Below are 21,070 nucleotides of genomic sequence, written 5' to 3' on the forward strand. Positions count from 1 at the left end.
GTTTGTAATCCTATATAACTGTATATACCCAATGTTTCTGTAGTCACTGCTGTCCTTACATACTCATTCTTTTCCTTATAGATTCAATGTTCACTCTACTTGCCCCTCCTGACGCAGCTCCTCTGGCAAAACACAGCTGTGTTAGGGGATCATACCGTTCATGAATCAGCCCTTTGTACTGAAGTGATATGAATAAACAGCTTCCTGAGAAATTCCTCAAGTGTACTTTGGACATTGGACAATTTCTACACTTATCACACATCTCCTTTTGGACCCTATTTATGATATTACTATCAGTAATATACCCTCAGCATTTTTGGTTCTCAGAAATTTTGTATAATTGAAAGCATGACAATTGACTGCTGTAAGACAAGAATCAGTGGGTTACAGATAAAATTTCATGCAACAGAGCTAAGAATAACTGCGGACATCTTGTGAGATGTCTTAAGAGTGATTATTATCTATTAAGATGATGGAAGGGGCTATGGGGATGTGGGTAGGAGGGAAGGTACACGTGAAAAGGTCAAGAGGGAAATGAAATTGAAGGGATAGGAGCTGAGAAGGGGGCCAAACAGGTAGAGAGGCATAGAAAGAGGAATTGGGAGTGAGGCAGGGCTAGAGGTGAGGAATAGAAGGGAGAGGAATGGAAAAATGGCCATATGCAGAAGGATGTTAGGTAGGAGAGGAGCCAGGGATGAGCAAGAACATGAGGATCCTGGAAGGGATATGGTATGAAGGGGAGGATGGAGAGGATCTGGGATGGGGGTGGTGGCATTACAGCAGTATCCTGGAGTTTGGAGGAGATAGGTTCAAGGACTAGAGATTGGGACCGGTAGGAAGTAAAGAAAGAGCGATGGGAGGAGGTTCCTGGAAATGGCCATGGAGGAAGGGAAGAAGCGGAGTAGGGGGAGGAGTCTGGATATGGGATGGTGTGGGATAGGATCTGTGAGAGGAGAAAAGGCTCAAGAACTAGATATTGAGAGGGAGGGGTATAAGAAAGAGGACTTAGGAAGGGCCCATGGGAAGGGGCCATAGCAGAGCAAAGGGACCCAGCATCTGAGGCTCCCTCCCAAGCCCCAATTTCTCTAAAACCAGCCTTGATCAGATAAAATGGCATAACATTATATACTGAACAACAAGAATCAGTCATTGGGTATCTTGCATAACTGTGATTGATCATGCTCTGATTCAAACCCTTGTTCCAAAAGCCCTAACAGTATTTCAGACTCACCTTTTTCCTGAGGAGCAGGATATGCTCCTGGAGTATCTGGGTGAAGGCCTGTGATGTGCAGAGTGAGAACGGGAGGAGCTGCTGTAGCTGCGGGAGGACCTCTCGGTGCTTGTGCAGGAGATACTCCGAGAGCAGGCTCGCAAGGGCAATCCTTGGGCTGGTTTAAGGGGAGGCATCTGCTTCTTTGCCTCTAAACAGCCATGACAGGGAGATAGGAGCTCTCTGCAAAGAGATCATTTCCATCCCATTAAAATATATGAAAGCAGTGCCCGTGCTTTGCTTCTAGGTTACTGGAGGAGGTGGACTTGAGCAGACAATGATTCTATTTTTGGCCAAACTGTCTTCCTATGTTAGTTGATGTGCTCAGGATGTGCAAGATCATTGCGATTCATTGTTGCATCTTTGACTCAGATGCTTCATTTCAAAACGTCCAATAAAGAAAAATTCAGAACAAAAGAATATGTCCCAGGAAACCTGTGGACAGGTATCATTTAAAGGAGCAGCTGAGGTCTAGAGGTTAGAGGAAGGGGCTTGGAGGCTTATGTGTCAGGCAAAAAGGGAGTAACAAGTGTGTAAGACAGTTTGTTGACCCGGTTTCGTAGATGCATATAATTTGTCCAAAGATTAATTTCCAGCAGTTTTAGAAAGGGAATAAAGTATGCAGACAAAATCTTGTGTGAAAGGCACTGGGGGACTTTTGCTCAATTCTTGAATTTAGCACGTTCAGGCGAAAGCAGAACTTTCAGCTTTTTTAACAAGTTTCTGTTTGTACAACTTTTTTCTCTCAGCAATTTTGAAATTTTACATCTTTTACCCTAAAGTTTCCTTTTTATATATGTCTGGTATGTGTGGATGTGTATGCTGTGTGATGCATGGGTTTTTTTTAGATTTTTTTTGTTTGATATATAGTGGACACATTTTTTGAAAATTGAGATATATATATTTTGTATTTTTGGATGAATAAAAAATATTATATATATATATATTATTTAATATATAATTTTTGTGTTTTGTTGCTTTGATTACATGATATATGGTTTTCATTGCCTTTTAATCTAAAAGTCTTCCTTTATACTTATTTAGTTGTACTGATGCCATGTTGAAATCTTTGTTGAATGTTACTCCTTTTTTGGGGGATGCAATTGATGTTGGTTGGGAAGTTCATTGTTCTGATTTAACACTTGGTATGTTTAGATTTACATACCTCAATCTTGATTGAATGCCTTAGGGTAAAGAGGATTCCTGACCAAATGCAACTTAAGTGCTACAAGATACGGACACAAACCTACCGATGAGTCTGACCAATATAAATATGTGCACAGGGACACACTATCACGTACACCACATGAGTGGATTGACAAGTAAAGGAACAGGAAAGCAAATATTTACTTGACAGTGGCAGATGTTCAAAAGTTAAAATACACATCACATGTGGACAAATAGAACAGGAACCACAAATATATATTGGCCAAATTCCTCCTTTATAATATTATCTAAGTGTAGAAGATGTAAATAATTCACATAAATTGCAATTCTTCTTACACGTAAATAAAGGGAACTCCCTAAAAATCTCTTCACCTTGTATTATGTGCCAATGTTTACAAATACTAGCCTTAATGGAGCTAGAATACTGTGAAAAAGGAATGGCATATATAAAATGAGTAGCTGAAAACCTATCCAAATTAACCAACAAATTTTCCTGATTAGCATATAATACTCTTTTAAATGCTCATTTTATGCTGGATCTAAGATATCAACGTTGTACAGACTGACACGATAAACCTCCTGCTTGTATTTTATATTCTAATATTGAAATACAGTGTACATAACATGTGTAATCTCAAAATTTATCTAATAGGAATGTTATCTTTTAATACTCTAGGATGAAAGCTCAAGTAATGAATCAATGTATTCTTATCTGTTGGTTTTCAACATATAGATGTTACAAATTGAACAGATTTTTTATATATCATAAGATCAAAAAATGAAATGTATTCTTTATGGAAATGAAATTAAAATTTTAGATTCATCCATTGACTAAACAACTGAAGTCTTTTAAAGCTACCAGACAAAAAAAAAATATATAATATATAAATCTTTTCCAATTTTGACAATATATTGTCAAAATGAAGATGTATAGATGTACTTATTTTCAAAAGAATGTACATTAGACAAGCTATTGAAGGAGCCATTGGACACCCCATTGACATGCCTTTTACCTGCTGATATAATTGGTCACCAAAGCTAAAAAAAAACTTTTAGGGAGAATTACAGATGATAATATCTTAACAAATTGTTGTAACTATGATGTACCTCCCTCATCAATCAGTGATTCTTCCACTATAAGTAAAGTTGCTTCCTGTGGGATACTGACATACAAAGCTATTATATCAGCAGTGTCTGTTGTTGTAATATAGTTTTAAGATGATATGAATCCCTAATGAAGGCATATTAACAACTGAAAATTCTAAAAAACTATCTATATATTGCATTTGAATGGTCCTTCAAATAGAGAGAACCTATGCCCAACACTATAGGATGACCTGGAGTCCTAATGAGAAATTTATAAACCTTGGGTACGATGTAAAATAGAAGTATCCTTGGATGTCTTTCATACAAAAAAATCAAATTTAACATCAATTAATTTTTCTAACACATACAACTGTAAAATATCACATAATTCTGCTATTAAATCATCTGTGAATCAGATATCAAAGGGAGATAATATTCCCGATCTTGTAATTGTCAAAAAGCTTCAGACATACAATGCTGTAGCTATAACAACTACCCCAACCTCTTTTTCAGCCGGTTTGATCATAATAGTGGTGTCATCCTTTATACCTTTTATAACTTGAAATTCAGTGTGAGATGTTTTAAAGACAGGTGAGTTTAATGTTAGGAGTACTGGCTGCGACAGTCTACTTTATGACTACGTAGTGGTCTATTTAGACGACATTCTAATATTTTCTCCCAATCTTCAGTCACACCGGCAACATGTCGTTCAGGTTTTACAATGACTAAGAGAAAACAGACTATATGCCAAGTTTGAAAAATGCACTTTTGAAAAAGAATCACTACCCTTCCTGGGGTACATTATCTCCAAATAGGGTTTTCAAATGGACCCCTCCAAGTTGAAATGCATCAAAGAGTGGCCACAGCCTAAAGGACTATGCACACTTCAACGCTTTCTCGGGTTTGCGAACTACTATTGTAGTTTTATTCAGAACTTTTCTAAGCTAGCCGCACCTCTCACTGCCCTGACTCGTAAGGGGGCCAACATCAAGACTTGGTCCATGGAGGCTGAAGAAGCCTTCCAGGTGCTCAAGAACACTTTCCTGCAACAACCGTGTCTTCAACATCCTGATCCCAGACTCCCATTTATTGTAAAAGTGGATGCATCTGCAGAGGGAGTTGGAGCCGTCTTAAGTCAAACCAACGCATCGGGAACATCTCATCCTTGCTCGTACTTCTTTAAGACATTTTCTCCGGCAGAACGCAATTACTCCATCGGGGACAAGGAGCTTCTCGCTATTAAGCTGGCATTTGAGGAGTGGAGGCAGTGGTTGGAGGGAGCACAACATCGCATAACAGTCTTCATGGACCATAAAAACTTGACATACCTTCAGCAAGCTCAAGGTCTGAACCCCCGCCAAGCTCGTTGGGCTCTCTTTTTCACACGTTTTAATTTTGAACTACGCTACTGACCAGCCGATAAAAACATTAAGGCTGACGCCTTATCCAGATCCTTCTCCATCGACTATACTGAAGAGCCCGTACAGCATATCATTGACCTGGCTCGCATTATTCTTTCTGCTACATTCACGGTTCCACCGGGTAAAACAGTGGTGCCTAAAAAGACTGGAAATAAAAATAAATAAAAATAAATAAAAGACTCCGTAATAAAGTATTGGCTTGGGGTCACGATTCCCAGTTAGCGGGTCATCCTGGATAAGTACAAACTGAAAAACTCCTCCAACAATACTGTTGGTGGTCTGAGATGCGAAAGGATATACGAGCTTATGTTGACTCCTGCCCAACTTGCGCTCAACATAAAATTCCTACAGGGAAAACTTGGGGCCTTTTACAACCATTACCAGTTCCCATGAAACCATGGACTCATATCTCCACAGACTTTATTGTGGAACTCCCACCATCTGAAGGCAACACTGTGATTTGGGTAGTGGTAGACCACTTTTCAAAAATGGCCCACTTTATCCCACTGCCCTCCCTCCCATCTGCTCCATGGCTGGCTCAATTATTCATGCTTCACATTTTCCGCCTTTACGGACTGCCTCAGCACATTACCTCAGACCGTGGTCCTCAGTTCATGGCTCGATACTGGCTCAACCTCTGCAAGAAGTTCCGTATTTCTCTGGATTTTACCACAGCGTTCCATCCTCAGGCTAATGGGCAGGTAGAACGTACAAATCGTACGTTGAAACAGTTTCTACGGCTTTATGTCAACTCTCGACAGGATGATTGGGCGTCCCTTCTTTTCTGGGCTGAATTCTTGCACAATTCGCATGCTGGCACCTCTACGGGGGCTTCTCCTTTTCAGATTGTCTTTGGTTGTTAGCCCAGGCCACCCTTGCCCGTACCACTGCCTGTTCCTTCGCCTGCGGCTCAGCTGATGGCGGCTCAGCTGAAACAGCTTTGGGCCCATACTCAACAGATGTTACGCAAAGCAGCTCACTCCGCTAAGAGATTTGCCGAACAACATCGACAACGGGCTCCCCAGTTCCATCCAGGGGAAAAGGTGTGGCTCAGCACCTGGCACATCCGGTTGCGGGTTCCTTCTATGAGATTGGCCCCTCGCTACATTGGACCATTCTCGGTGTTGCGACAATTAGGTCCGGTGATCTACCAACTCCGATTGCCTGCCACATTGAGAATTCACAACTCCTTCCATGTGTCCCTTCTGAAACCGTTGGTCCTCACTTGGCCTTCCCGGAAAACTCCCGAAGTACCACAGCATAGGGCTGAGGATGAGACCATATACCAGGTACAAGAGGTTCTGGACGTCCGGAAAAGGGGCAAAACATGGGAGTATCTTCTATTGTGGGAAGGATTCGGACCTGAGGAGAATTCTTGGAAGCCTGCTAAGAATATACTGGATAAGTCTCTTCTCACGAACTTCCACGCTGAACACCCTGGAAAACCCAAGCCTTCTAGGGGGAGGCCTAAAGGAGGGGGTACTGTTAGGACTGCTGGCCGTGACGGTCCACGTCCGGGGCCGGGTGTCATGGCCGCTGGCTGCGGCGGGCCACGACCAGGGTCGGGCTGGCGGTCACGGCAACGCTAACCTTACCCTAGGGGTCGGGCAGTTCCGAGTTGCCTGCTGTGGCAGGCAGCTCCTGTGTTGTCTTCACGGCCACGATCGCTGCTCGCCCAGCCGCATGGTTCCCTCGGCCGGGCTGACTCCTCCCCCTCTGCCTCTGCCTATACTAAGAGCCGCACGCACGGCTGAAGAGGAAATTTAAAGGAGCCATGACAGGAAATTGTCATGGCTCCTCCTGAGACTCCTCCCTCGCAGTTATTCTTCATGAACGCGAGACCTGGCGTCCATAAGGAGGAGGTGATTTACCCCTGATGAAGCTGCTTTTTTGCAGCGAAACACCAGCCGCTGTCAGGCTCAGAGATACATCTCATACAGTTGGGACAGTGTCACAGACTTAAGATCTGTTTCTACGGGATTGTAACTACATATAAAAACCCTGAACATATAAAAACACCTTTTCAGGCTTCACAGCCAGTAAGAGCCGCAAATGAAGATAAAACCGGACGGTTCAACTTTGCTTGTTTGAACACCTTGTCAGGCTTGCAGATGCGGCTTTTACTATAAGTATATCTCTTTATATATACATTTCTTTGCTGAGCCGATTTGAATTGAAGTGTTATAGGTGGTACCTTTTGCTGTTTGATTTTGACTTCAGGACCAATACTGTGCTCTTTGTGTTTTTGAGTTCTCACATAAATCCCATAAGAATGTAATGAAAAATCTTTTGGTGATTAGGCCTGCAGTTCAAGTGTGACAGCAGCTTTCAAAAAGATGTGAGCTTACCTTGATTCTTTTTCCTATAATTTTTATTTGGGATTTTCCCAAATGTTTCACTGAAAAGAATTTTTCTAAATAGCATAAAACAGGTCTTTCTAAAGTTGGTCAGTTAATCTCTAATGGAAATTTTGTAATATTCAAATTTTAAGAGAAAAGTTAGATATGGAGAATGTTCTTGTATTTAAAATATTTACAGTTAAAATGTTTTTATTTAAAGACATAGTAAGACACAGTATAAAGCAGAGAGCTGAAATATGAGAAAAAGATCATTTCTTGCCCAAGTAACAATGGGCTGGTTTCTAAATTGTATAGGTTATTAAAAGAAAATGTCATCAGTTACTGGAACATATGATACATCTAATGATATAATCAGTGCAATAACATAACAACACAACTCTGTATTTCTGTTTGTCCCCACATAAATGTAGAGAGGTGAATCAAGTGATTTCCAAACCTGTTCTGTACTTGATTTGCCAATATCATACAACATCATACGGTGATACCCTTACTCTTCCCTATGTCAGTTACCTTTATAGATTTGAGATGATTGGTAGTAGTTCCTGTGTAGAAAAGGTATTTTGCATTTAAAAAAGCAGCATTTGTTTCCTTGTTTGAGAATACCAGGGCTGAGAAACTGAGATCACCTGGGTTTAAGACTACATTTCCAGAATTCCTTGCTGACTGATTTTGGTTGAAAGCCAGCAAGGATGAATGAGTTGGCTAGTCACATATCCTTTGGTAGCTGCTTCAATGTATAAGAGGTATCTGCAGTAGCATTTTGTATGTGTGTGTGTCTGTGTGTGGGGGGGGGGGGGGGGGGGGGAACGACGACAAGGAGAGCAAGCAGTTCCCAGCAGCTCTGCTCCAGCCCCAGCTAAGGAGAAGGTGGTGGGCACAGAGGAGGACTCTGAGACTGACTGGAAAAACCCCTATTAAAAGTTAAATTAAATGCTATTATTATCTAGGAAGAGACAGTCTTACTTTAATTACTGAAGGCTGACTTTAGGAAAAAGCCAAAGTGATCTATATACAAATCTGTTGAACATTTATGTTGAAGGGAAAAGAACATTGAGACTAAGCTTAGCTGTGCAACATTGGGGAGCTTATGAATGTAGAAGCTGTGGGTTCTCTTTGGTGACCAGTTATTCTGTGACCCTCTAATAAAACAAGCTCTCATTAATTAGAGGGATACAATGAGAGCTTATTTATGAAATGATTTAGCTGTAAAATCTCCTCCTTGAACCAGAGGGAAAGTGTAACATCAGGGTTTTCATAAGTAGAACCAATCTTCCTAAGAGAATAATAAAACATAGTGGGAGAAAGCACTGACATTGCTCCTAGATTTGTTTTTGGAGTAATTGTCCCTAAAAGTAGCTTGGCTTGGTTCAAAAGCAGGATTACAGACTGGTTGCAGCTAATTAAAGCATGGTTAAGGAATTTCCTGCCAGAAAAAAACTGTTTAGTCCCAGAGTACTGCTCTAGAGTGTTTGAAACCAACAGGGACGTTTTGATGACTGGTTTACTAAAAGAAGCTGTATGTTTAGTCCAAGAGCACTACTTCAGAAGGTTGCAGTTAGCAGAACTTCCCTAATTGGTAGTCTATTATTAAAAGCTGCATGTTAAAGGGGTTGGAGAGTACTAATTAGAGTGCCTGCAGCTAATGATTTTTTTCTTGATGATCTGCTAGGAGCAACTGCATAATGGCTTAAAGCTACTGTTGAAAAGGAATTTTAACTAACATGGTTATAAGGAAGTCTGTGTGTTGGGTTTTGTTTCAAGAGTCCTGTGCTAGAAGGTTTGCAGTTTACACAGGATTATTAACTAAATGACTATTAGAAGAAATTGCAGGTTTGGTTAAAGAAGTACACTGGAATAAGCCCATGAAAGGGAGGGTGTTTGTGAAACCTTAAACTGTGAACGCAGTTACTAAAAATTAATGGAAGCTGTCTGTAACAAACTTAAATGCTTCTTTCAGCTGTTAACCTGGTCTCATGTTCTAACAAGTAGTAAGTCCTACATTGAAGCTAATTAGAATTTCCTAAACTCTATGGGGCCCAATATTCAACAGTGGCTGGATAAGTAACTTAGCCGGATATGACTTATCTGGCTTATTCAGTGGCATGGCTATGCTGCTGAATATCTACGGGCAAGGTGCTATTTAGTCAGATAAGTTAAATCTAGCAAAATTAAATCAGCTCTATGGCTGATCTAACATATGCAATTAACTTAAGCGTATAAGAACAAATATTGCTGCTTATCCGGTTAAATTAATTGGATACGTAGCACCACCCAGATCTGTCCACTGCCTACCCACAAATTGGCTGGCTAAAAGATAGTCAGATAAGTGAGTTATGCAGTTATCTAGCAGCCACTGATTTTCAGCGAACCACTAGATAGCTGGCTAACTCCTATATATCTGGCTATTCAGCGCAAAACCGCTTTCAATATCAAACTCCATGATGAATTCTTAACCCTGTTGTGTAACTGAAGGAGAAGGAAAATAAAGTTGTATTCTAGTATATTTGAGTGACAGTATGATGACTGGGAAAAAACAGGGGTTAATAAAGGGTTTAGAATTATAAGGCTCAAATCTTATTACTTTAAGTTTTAGGGAAGTGAAATTGGGTGCTGGGGTGATGGGGTGATAAGTGACTAGAGAGGGAGCCATTATAAAAAGCACATGTCAGCGTTTTAGAAAAAGAAGTAGCTCAGAGTATGACTGACTGCCAAACCCACTAGTTATTATGTCTCCTGTATAGAATCCAGCAGCACCCCCTTGAGGACCAGATGCAGGCGCATCGCCATAAGATTCCAGTGATATCACCTTCTACAGCATATTTAGATCAGTGCAACAATTATATTACACCTTTATAACTGAGAGGGTCACTTTCAGTAATGAATCAGGAAGATAGCAGCTATGCTTTCAATTAAACTTAATGTTCAACCAAAATTTGTTAAAAGACCAAAGAGCTCACCTCTGATGTTTTTGTTGGGCATCTGGACAGAGGTTATCCAGAGCTGTTCCTTTTGTCTGTAAAGAAGAACTGGCAAATGAGTTTCCTGAATCCGAGCTGCTGTCACTGTTGGCAACTTTAGGCTTGCGGGATGAGAGGGCATGACCAAACACCTCGTGGCCAGGGCTCCCTTTCTCTTCACTGACCTTTGACCTGGATGAGTCAGGCTGGGTGGAAGGAGGGGAGCAAGTATCATTCCCTGAGTCATATTCCTGGGACCCTCCTTTCTGGCAGGCAGCGGCCAGTAGATCTACACTGTTTCCGGATTGTGGTATCTGGAAGTAGAAAAGGCTCCATTATCCCTTTCATTTGAAATATATGAATAACGGTATTGTTTTTACCATCATGATATACTGTATACTGTAACAAAAATTGTAAAAAAAAAGAAAGGAAAACAAAAAAACCAATAAAATAATTAAAAACCCCAAAAGGATAAAAACACCCTAAATATGGAGAGTATAGCCCCCTGACAGAACAGAATAGAAAGAAAACATCTTCTCCTGTAATAACTGGAAGAGATCTAGGCATCATGCAAACAGTCATGGCATGCAATTACTAAGGGAGAAAAAGAGAAAAAATGTGAAATGATAACAGAAAGGACTTGTTTCCAAAAATAAGGGAAAATAAAGTGATTAAAAATTGATTTCTAAACATTAAGGGGCAAAAAAATCTTTTGAATCTATATAATCTTTTGAAATAACTACTTTAAAAAAATCCTAATTGATTCTTTTAACATGTTGTAATGTTGAAAACTGAACTCCATGTAATTATGATATTGAAGCCCAGCACTTTGCTCTCTAAGTTGAGTCACCATGCCTTCCAGTTCTTGCCAGTCCTGGTTTTCCACCTCCCATCTCAATGACTCATGAGGTTGGGAGTTTGAAAACCCCAGAGATTGGGTCACAATCTCACGCCAACTTGGAGTTCAGCTGGCAACACCTTTTTCTTTGATGAAGCACAGAACAGGCATGGAAAGGAGTGGAAGAAGCTGTGCACAGTGAAAAAACAAGCCCCACACATGAAAATAAACCTCCCTGTATAAAGCACTCTTAACTAAAACCAACCACAGGGAGAAAAAAAGAAAGAAAAAGAAAAGAAAAGCCCTTAAAGTAAAAGAAAACAAAAAGAACATAGGTAGACAGACAGTCTTGCTGTGTACTTGCTTTCCCCTGCTGTTTGTGAATTCTCCTTAGTTCCTCTAATTAATGCCCTAATGTGTTTGCGGATAGGATCCACTTACCAATCAAGAACTCCTCCTTTAGTAGGTAAGGTGTAAGAAAAAGGGAAGAGCGGGCATTGTAAGTCCATTAATATACAGAAAAAAAAAGCATACACCTTCTCTTCAACGCCTCATAGCACCGCTGGATAGATTTTCCCAACCTGTAATGATTATCACCCGTTTTGTTCAAAACCTTGCTCTGCTGTGTGCTTTCATTTCCTTGAATGGGACTAAGGACAAGGCAAATGAGAGGACTCTGCACTAGCCTTGCCCAGGTCTTTGTTTGTGCCAGATCCAAAGCATTCTGGGATTACTAGTTCTTTCTTTCCTTTTTTCCCAGCGGGGGAGGGAATTATAAATAGGGTCGCCAGATCAACCAAGTCAGCCTGAAGAGGCTGTTTTAGGCCTGGCTTTACCCATGCATACATGGAAATGCAGTTTCTCCTTTTCTTCAGGGAGGTAGATCCATGCTGGATCACAGTGGTCCTGTGTTGATGGAGTTGCCTGATTTCCCTCATTTTGGAAACTGTGGAATTCCAGGTCATTGGGGCAGTTAGGTCCCATCCTTCTAGTCTAGGTTGGTGACCCCCTCAGCCAGTCAGGATTTCAGGATATACATGAGATAAATTTGGTGACTCATGCAAATTTATTCTATGTATATTCATTGTGGATATCCTGAAAACTCAACTGGCTGTAGGGTCACTACAGCTTTGGAAAACCCTAATCTTGGATTTGAAGACTTAAGCTTATCCCAGGTCTAGAAATGAGTGGTGTTGTGACCTGATTATGTCTCTGTCTTTAAACTAAAACACTCTAGGTTCATGTGTTACTGGCCAGAATAACACAGTATTCACTTTGATATCCAATACTGTATTAAAATCCCAGAATCACCTCTAATGTGCCACTGGATGCTACCTTTTCAACAGGATTTCCAGTTGACTCCATTTATTTCAGGTCAGGCTGATCCAGTCCTGGTTCTACTCCACTGCATGCTGGGACATGTAGTTCTGATTTCCCTATTGTGTTTCTTGCCTTTTTCATTTGCACCAGACTGCAGCCTTTTTCTTCTGCTTAAAATCCTAATCATGACATTCTACTTGCATTTCTTCCCACACATGTTTATTTTTGGGCACTCCACTCCAGGACTCTGGTGTATAGGGTGACGGACCTTCTTGTCAACCACCTCCTGGCTCTTGTAAAGATAGTCATCTACAAGACAGGAGGCAACACTTGTACAGGAAGAAACCCGTGCACTGTGGAGTCCTGTTCTGGGCAATGATGCACTCTCACCATTGGGCAGAGCACTATATCATGGTGTCTACTGACTCAGTGGGTGTGTTCACCAGCCTGTAAGCATGTAACGGTGTGCTCTGCTCACCCCAGCCTCTCTGGATTTTATTTTCCATTTGATTCTTACCTGTGTATTGTATTTAATTTTTGATTTGCAGGCATTTTTGCTGGTTTAGTTTTAATTTTAGTTTGGTTCCTTTTTATTAGTTCCCATTAAGGGGAACCAAGCTTGGATGTATTGATCTGGTGGCATCACTAGGTGGCACTGTTTCAAAATGGATCTAAAATAGATCTGATTTCCTTATGAAAATCAATCAGTACTTCAAGTCCAGGTGTGTAATATCATAAAAGCAGAACAGGATCAGCCTTTCAGGAAGTAATGATGCCAATTGGTAATCCAATTTATCTCCAGCTTGATAAACGGTGGCACTATGGCTGATACCACACATACTAGATTCTTCCCGCTAATAATCTCATGCTTTTCTTATTTTGTCATAATTATTACTTTTCTCCTTTTTTTACCCCACTTCGTCCCATAGGGAGTAATTTTCAAAAGGATTTACACATGTAAATGTAACTACTATTGTCAAAAGCCCACTTACATGGGTAAAGCGCATTTACACATGTAAAATCTATTTTTAAGTGCGTAAATGCTTTTAAAAATCAGGCTGTTATTGTTCTACTGGTCAAACAAACCACAAATCCTAGCATCCTCTAGGACAGGCATTAAGCTTGGAGGATGTGTTAAGCCTGTTTGTAGTGAGATAGAAATAGCTATGGGGATTAAGTCACAGCAGAGATGTTACTATTGCTTCAGGATTTTAAGGTTGGTTCAGAAACACTGATTGCTTCTTTAAGAGAAAGGAAAAAAGTGTAAACCAAAGCCCTCTGCAAGGTGTTAAAGAAAGATTAGTAGGATACTGCAGTTTTAAGGAAAACATTTGTGTAGCTGACCCATGCTTTTAAAGGCTGTCTTTCAGGGTTGCACTACTCTGTCCTGGAGAGTAATAAACCGGTATGGCTGTCAGGATTAAATATTTACAAAACATATCATTATCCAGGGGTTCTCACTAGCTCTCCTACATGCAGTGAGACATGTTTTGTTTTCATAAAATAAATTTAACAAAAGACTGTGCAAGGATTCCTGAGAGCCCCTTTCATTTATGGATCTATGCCATGACGGATTTAGCTTTGCACCACCCCTAAACACCATCAGTACTACCTCCTGGACCTCCAATTAGGCCTCCTCCTGGAACTCATGGTCCCCAGTGGCTCTAAATGTTGCAATGACTCTTGACAATGGCACCTTGGCAATGATTTTCAGTGGCTTCTAGTGGCAGCTTTCTGCCTCTCAGAATTTTGCTGCCCTAGGTACAGGCCTGGATGCAAATTAACACAAACAAATTACAAAGAAAACCAGACCTGTCCATGGCACTGAAAGACTAAAGTTCATGCCCCTGCTGCACTCTGTATGGGCTTTCGTTGGCTCTAGGACTACAGTAAAAATGATAATGCGGCAGGGCATCTTACAGACTTACAATAAAGCTCTTAACATTTTTTTTCCTCACTCCCAGCTGGTGTTTGTATTTCATTCCTCAGAAATGTGTTTTCACTTTTGCCATAACTTGACAGCATTTTATTTGTAATTGGTCCGGGGTTACCAGGATTCTTTCTCTGTCTGTGCCCCATGCACCTGCTCTATCCTTGATCTCTCTCCCCACCACTTCTGTTCAGTCAATAGGGGCTTAGTGGTGTCTTACATCCTTCTGTCTGAGAGCTTAGCTTTGTGCAATTGATAATTGTCACTGACTATTAAGAAATTATGTTAGAAGTGCATACACTACCAGGTTTACAATGCACATTAAAATAAGTGGAATTTAGTGTCTCATGGAATAATGTGTCCAAGGCCTACTTTAATTCAAGATAAACCTGAGCCTGAATTGTCAAAGGTTGCACCCAGAGGCACAATATGGGAAATATACTTTGACAAATGAGACTCATGGAATTTTATCTAGGCACATGTGCAGAGAACAGGGCACTGGTATGTTTTATAAAATAGAAAATTCAATAGAAAACTCAACTCTTCTTCATCTCCCTTCCTATTTTATAGCAGATACACCACAGGAAGTCTCTACCTGTCTTCAAAGTCCAAATGTTACATGATAAATATATTCTGGAAATACCTTGCCTTTTGACAAAGTACCTACTATTTTATGATTTATAATTATATTTAATTAGATTCTGCAAAGTTAGGTTTGACCTGAATGCAATTCAGTATGATACTGAATTATGTGATTACATTTAAAATGAAGAAAAGGAATAGAGATATTGAAAAAAATTGTCTACAGAAGAAAGGGATAATAATTATTAATTTTTTGCTCATGTCTGTCTCTCACTGAAAAATTCTTCCTAAGAGTACTTTTGATTGGTATTTCAGACCTTGATATGTTCAAGTCAGCTTTTGCAATTTTATGCTATTGGGGCTAGCAGATAATATTCTGAGAGCACTGCAATTATTACAGAATTCTGCTGCAAGAGTATTGACAGGTTATAGGGTCTATTATCATATCATGCCTGTTTTCTTATCTCTACACTATCTACCAGTTCAAACAAGAATTAAATATACAGTGCTAATGTTAATCCATAAAGTGGTTGGGATCATCATTGTACATTTATACTCCATCATGACAATTATGCTCCGCAAACAAAGGTCTCTTAGAGACCCCCTACCTTCTACCAACTATTTATGTGAAACAAGGGACCTTGATTTTTCTGTTACAGGCCCTATAATAAAGAATACCAGGCCAGAGTCTTTAAGAACTATACCTGAGTCCAAAATGTTTAAGAAAGCCTCAAAAACATGGCTATTCCAGCAGGCATACAATATTATTAGTCAACTTATCCAAACCTTTTTTAAACCCAGCTACACTGACTGTCTTAATCACATCCTCTGGCAGTGAATATAAAAGACAGTCACTTCTCAACAGAGCTTACAATCTAATCAAGAGAAACATACAGAGCAAATAATGCTTTTATTAAGAAAATGGTTAATAAGGTTGTAAGGAAGATAATCAGAGGTTAAGATTAGGTGTTAAAATTTAAAAGCAGCTTTAAAAAGGTGGGATTTAAATAAGTCAAGAGAGGGAGCATGATGCACCAACTCAGGAAGTTCATTCCAAGCATATGGTGTAGCCAGGTGGAAAGCACGGAGTTAGAAACTGTTGATAGAGAGAAGAGTATAGATAAAAGTGCACGAGGAGGAGTATAGGGAGAGATATGAGAGAAGAGGTAGTGAAGAGCTGCAGAGTGAAGGCTTTTGTAGATAAGAGAATCTTGATCTGCATACAGAAATGGATAGGGAGCCAATGCAGTGATTTGAGAAGGGGGATTATATGGGTGTAGCAACTTTGGTGAAAGGTAAGTCACACAGCTGAGTTTTGGATAGATTGAAGAGACCTAAGAGCAAGAGGTTGCAGTAGTTTGAGCGGGATGTGATGAAATAGTGGATAATGGGTTCTGGTACTGTAATCAAAAAGGAAAGGATGGATTTTGGTGATGTTATAGAGAAAGAAGCAACACATTATAATAGTATTTTGGATATGTGTGGAGATGAGAGAGAGGCGTCGAAGAGGTTACGAGCTGAGGGGACTGGGAGGATTACATAAATAAATCAAGGAGGAAGAAGGAAATAGGGGCTTTGGGTGAAAGAGAAGGAGCTCAGTCTTGGCCATGTTAAGTTTAACATGGCGGTGGCACATCCAGGCAGCAAAGTCAGAGAAGGAGGCTGAGATTTGGGACAGGATTCCTGATGAAATTTCTGGTATACAGAGGTAAATCTGGGATTCATTAGAATAAAGTTGGTATTGAAAGCCATGAGAAGAGATCACAGACCAAAGGAATTAGTATACAGAGAGAAGAGAAGAGGGCCCAGGTCAGAGCCCTGAAGCACATCAATTGATAGTGGGATGGCAGTAGAGGAGGATCCATCAAGGTCACACTAAAAGTTCAATGGGAGAGGTAAAAAGAAAACCAAGACAAGATGGAGTCCCAAAATCCAAGTGAGAACAGAGTATGAAGGAGTAGATGGTGAACAACAATGTCAAAAGCAGCAGAAAGGTCAAGAAGAATAAGGACTGAGTACAGGCCTTTTTTTTAGCCATAAATAAGTCATTGGAGATTTTGTCAAGAGCTGTTTCTGTGGAATGTAGAGGGCAAAAACCGGACTGGAATGGATTGAGAATGGCTTCAGATGAAAGGAAATCAAGACAGAGGCATTGAACAGCACATTCAAGGATGTCAAAAAAAGGTGCCAGGCTAAGGGGCTCATTTATCAAGCTGAGTTAGGCATTTACATTGCAGTAAATGCCATGTGGAAGTGATAACGCATTGTATTTTAAATACTGCGTGCTATTATACCCTAAATATTGCCAATATGGTAATAATTCTGTGTTTGTGAGCTAGTTGCACTGACAATAATTTGATATCTTAAATATATGGGAGCAATAATAAAAACTGATTGCATTGGTGTTCTTTACAGGTATTTTATTCACCCAAGGTTTGCACCAATAATCAAAGCAAAGCTACATACATATTTTTACTTTAATTATTGCTTAAGGAAAAAGTACCCCCAGAGATTTATATCTGCTTTTTCTTTGGGTAGTCTATCCAGCAGAATCACTACATATAGTTTTAAAAACCCAAAACTACACATATTGTTCTCTCCTGACTCAACCCATCACTTAGGACTGTAAACTGTGCAGTAAAACTACATGAGTTGTTGAACAATGTGTATAATTTTACCCACATTGAGAATGGGCAATATTTAAAGAGAGCGTGGAACAATTAAAGTAGTCCTTACTAGATGTAGTAGTGCAAATGATTAATCTTTATTGCAATGGTGAGACTCCATAACTTCTTAGCATAAAACAAGGTCTATTAAAACAGAGTAATTAACCTTACCATCATGGAAAATGCTTTATCCATGCTTTAGGCTTAGCTTATCTGCCAGTCACAGAATATAAAAAGCATGGAATAACAAATGATGAGATGATTTTCTTTTCAGTCATCATATTATTGTAAAGAACACTGTTGTCTTCATGCATTGGACCAGGCACATGCATGAAGAACTGCTGTGACAGACAAGTAGACCTTAGAGTTAGCTTAGTAATAGTAACATAGTAAATGATGGCAGATGAAGATATACAAATCAATAAACAAGAAGAAAAATGCTTTGCATTATGTCCAACTCTGCCTTCTCACAAAGTACAGAGCACCAGAAACAGCTCAAATTATTGACAAAGGGGCACTCCACCCTACTATTCTACTATCCCCTTCCAAGGCTTCAGGACCCCAGTTAGGAGAATCATGACAACTCAGTTGTCTAATCATTCCCTCAGCCCTAATCATGTTTTTATAGATCTCGCTGTTGTTTGCCAGTATGTGGCTTTAAGTGATTATGAATTCCTTAAGTCTGGTGATCTCTTCCCTACTTTGGCAATTTAGAAACTTCACATACTGTGGAAAAAAATATACAAGATTTATATTGAATCTCATTACACCTTGGGATGAACATAGCCATCCCTTTGACTCAACCTTTTCTTCTTTATCTGGGCTTTTTGTGTGCCTTAAAAAATCTTTCCTTTAATGGCCCTAATTTGCTCTGGTTGGAATATTTATAGCATTCTAATCAGTAATGAAATGCCCCCCAGATAAAAGAGGTTTCCCTATTCTCTTCCAGCAGACTTCCCCAGAGGAAGACTCCTCTGTTTTTATAGGCATTGTTTGTGGCAAAAAATTGTTATTTAATCAAGACTGAAATAAAAACCTTTGCCTCACAGGAAATAAAATTCCCAGTGAGTCCCTAGGTTATAAGGCAGCGTAGCATATTGGATTCCAAAACTGCAATCACAGAAAGTATTCTAATTAAGCTTGGCAAGTTAACAGCATTTCAAATGACCCCATCCAAAGGCTTAGCAATACATTTTTCCAGCTATTAGGCAGATGATAGACACATGGCACTTCTGAACAGTAGCTAATAGATATATTTATTATATAAAACCACCCCTTCTGCTCCCAAATCTTACAATGCCACATGCATGTTTCTTTCTGTGATTGTCCTAGAAACAATCTGAATAAGGACATGAATAAGGGGTTTTTGTCGTAACAGAATCACAGCCCTGAGACCAATTCTTGTAAGTAGCAGAGATTTATACATATACATGTAAAACACTCAGGCAGGATTTCTAAGACTAAAACTATTCCAAATCAGTGCTGGCATTTAAAGGCGACACAACCATCTTTAAATGAGGAATCAGGCAAAAACTATTTCTATGCCATCAATGATCTCCTGGCTTTACCTTTAAATCTATACTATTCTCCATTGCTTCGATTATACCCTATAGATCTCTTTCCAGCTGACTTATTCCCCCTTTCCTCAGCTGCCCTTCCTCTCCCTGCTGATACTGCTAAGGCATTCCCCCTTTCCTCGGCAGCCCCCAGGTCGGTTCTTCCATATGGTGAGCTAGGTAATTGCCTAGAGTGCTACAATTTGGGGGGGGGGGGGGGCAGCAGAAAACGTCTGTTCAGCCCTACACTTTCCCTCCCAGGCAATGCACAGAACAGAAGAGGAGGAGATCAAGCTGGAGTCTACAGAACACAGGAAAGAGTGTTATTCTGTTCTCTAATTCAACCCCCCCCCCCACCTCCTTCTGGTTTTCTCCTCCTTCGCAGTAAATAATAAATAAAGCCTAAAGTTGTACAGAAAGCTAAGCTGCTTCACAAGGTGACAACCACATCAAACGAGAATGTTAAGGTTTATGCAAGTGGCTTATAGTTAGCATTTACAGGAAGATGCTCTATGGTTTTACTAGCATAATGTAGATTTATTTATTTATTTATTTAGTGATTTTTATATACCGCGGTACGTAAAAAAATACATCACCTCGGTTTACATTAAACAATAAATTAGCAACAGGCTTTACAGACAAAAGAAATTAAAGTGTACATAAAATAAATCATTTAAGAGCTATTAAGAACAAATACATAATATAAATCAATAGCGAATTAGTTAAGAACAAAAGGCAATTAAACTGTTGAAAGTCCTATTCCATTCGTTGATGCCAAGTCAAAAATCATAAACATAAAGTGGTCGGGAGTATAGGGAAAAGGGAGAATTTCGCAGCGAGCAATATTAATTGGGGAGAGAAATAGGGGTAGGGAGATAGGGAAGAAGAATACAAGTAAACAGCATTTCAGATTAATCGGTGTTCATTGCGTGTAAGCTTGTTTGAACAACCAGGTTTTGAGGTTTTGTTTGAATTTCTTATGGCAGGGTTCGAGACGCAGGTCTCGAACCCTGTATTAGATAAAGTATTAGATAAAGTTAGAAGTTACTTTCTCTCAAATAGAAATTTGGGTTTAACTAAAAGGCCAAAGGAATAAGTGACCTTTAATATAAGAGCTTAAATAGTATATTGCCTCTAGGTAGTAAGCAATAAGCATAGGGATATTTTAAAAAATGGAAGATAGTCTAGCTCAAAGTACCAGAGGTTCAGATATGTAGAAAACATCTCTGATGCCACAGGTATATTAGAAGACAAGTGACCTTTTACTAGCACTTCTGTGATCCCTGCTCTTTTAGTGTCCCTTGTGATCTGCGGTTTATGATCTGTACCCACTGTCCAGTTTGTGATATTTACATCTGGGATGTTCGTGACTGTTAATGCTTTGCCATTTACTACAATGGTCTGAGGTTTGTCAATAGGCAGAATGACATTAGGTCTTCTCCCTGCACGTGCTTTTTATTCAGGCCAAAGAAATGTAAGATAAGCTTTACCGTATTTACTGAGTGATCCTTCTGTCTTTAAGGAAACTTACTTAGGGTCTAAAAATTCCTTCCACAAGATCTTGAGACTATGACTTTTGGATTTTTGATTGGAGCCAATTCCTGACAGAAGGGATTTTCCCGGTATCTGAAAGGGCTTGGCTTCAGTTCTTTTTGCCTCTGCTGAAAGATTGAAGCAAAGGGGTTAAGAGAGCTTTGAGGTTTTTGGACATTTCAGCAATAGCTGTTGTAGTGAGTTGACACTGAAGATTAGTTTGGACTAAACAGTTAGCACTTTTGGATTTATAGTTTTTGAACAAGGGAAATTTTTGTCACCTTCTCCTAGAAGGTTGCATGCTGGAACTAGAACAGGGATATCCTACCCTTCAAGGGGAAGGATTTTTGGAAATGGATGCTGGTGCAGGGGAGAAAAGAACTT

General features: G+C 39.8%; 1 protein-coding gene across 1 annotated transcript in view; it reads right to left on the minus strand.

Moving 5' to 3' along the window:
* The window catches only part of SRRM4 (serine/arginine repetitive matrix 4), a 131,017-nt gene that overhangs the window by 37,881 nt on the left and 72,066 nt on the right, over positions 1–21,070 (minus strand). The window contains exons 8-9 of the mRNA XM_029572094.1: positions 10,262–10,575; positions 1,232–1,453 (exon numbers count right to left, since the gene is read on the minus strand). Coding sequence (XP_029427954.1) covers positions 1,232–1,453; positions 10,262–10,575 — 536 coding nt within the window. The remainder of the gene's footprint in view (positions 1–1,231; positions 1,454–10,261; positions 10,576–21,070) is intronic.

The sequence above is a fragment of the Rhinatrema bivittatum genome, chromosome 11 (assembly GCF_901001135.1).
Source record: "Rhinatrema bivittatum chromosome 11, aRhiBiv1.1, whole genome shotgun sequence".
Lineage (NCBI taxonomy): Eukaryota > Metazoa > Chordata > Amphibia > Gymnophiona > Rhinatrematidae > Rhinatrema > Rhinatrema bivittatum.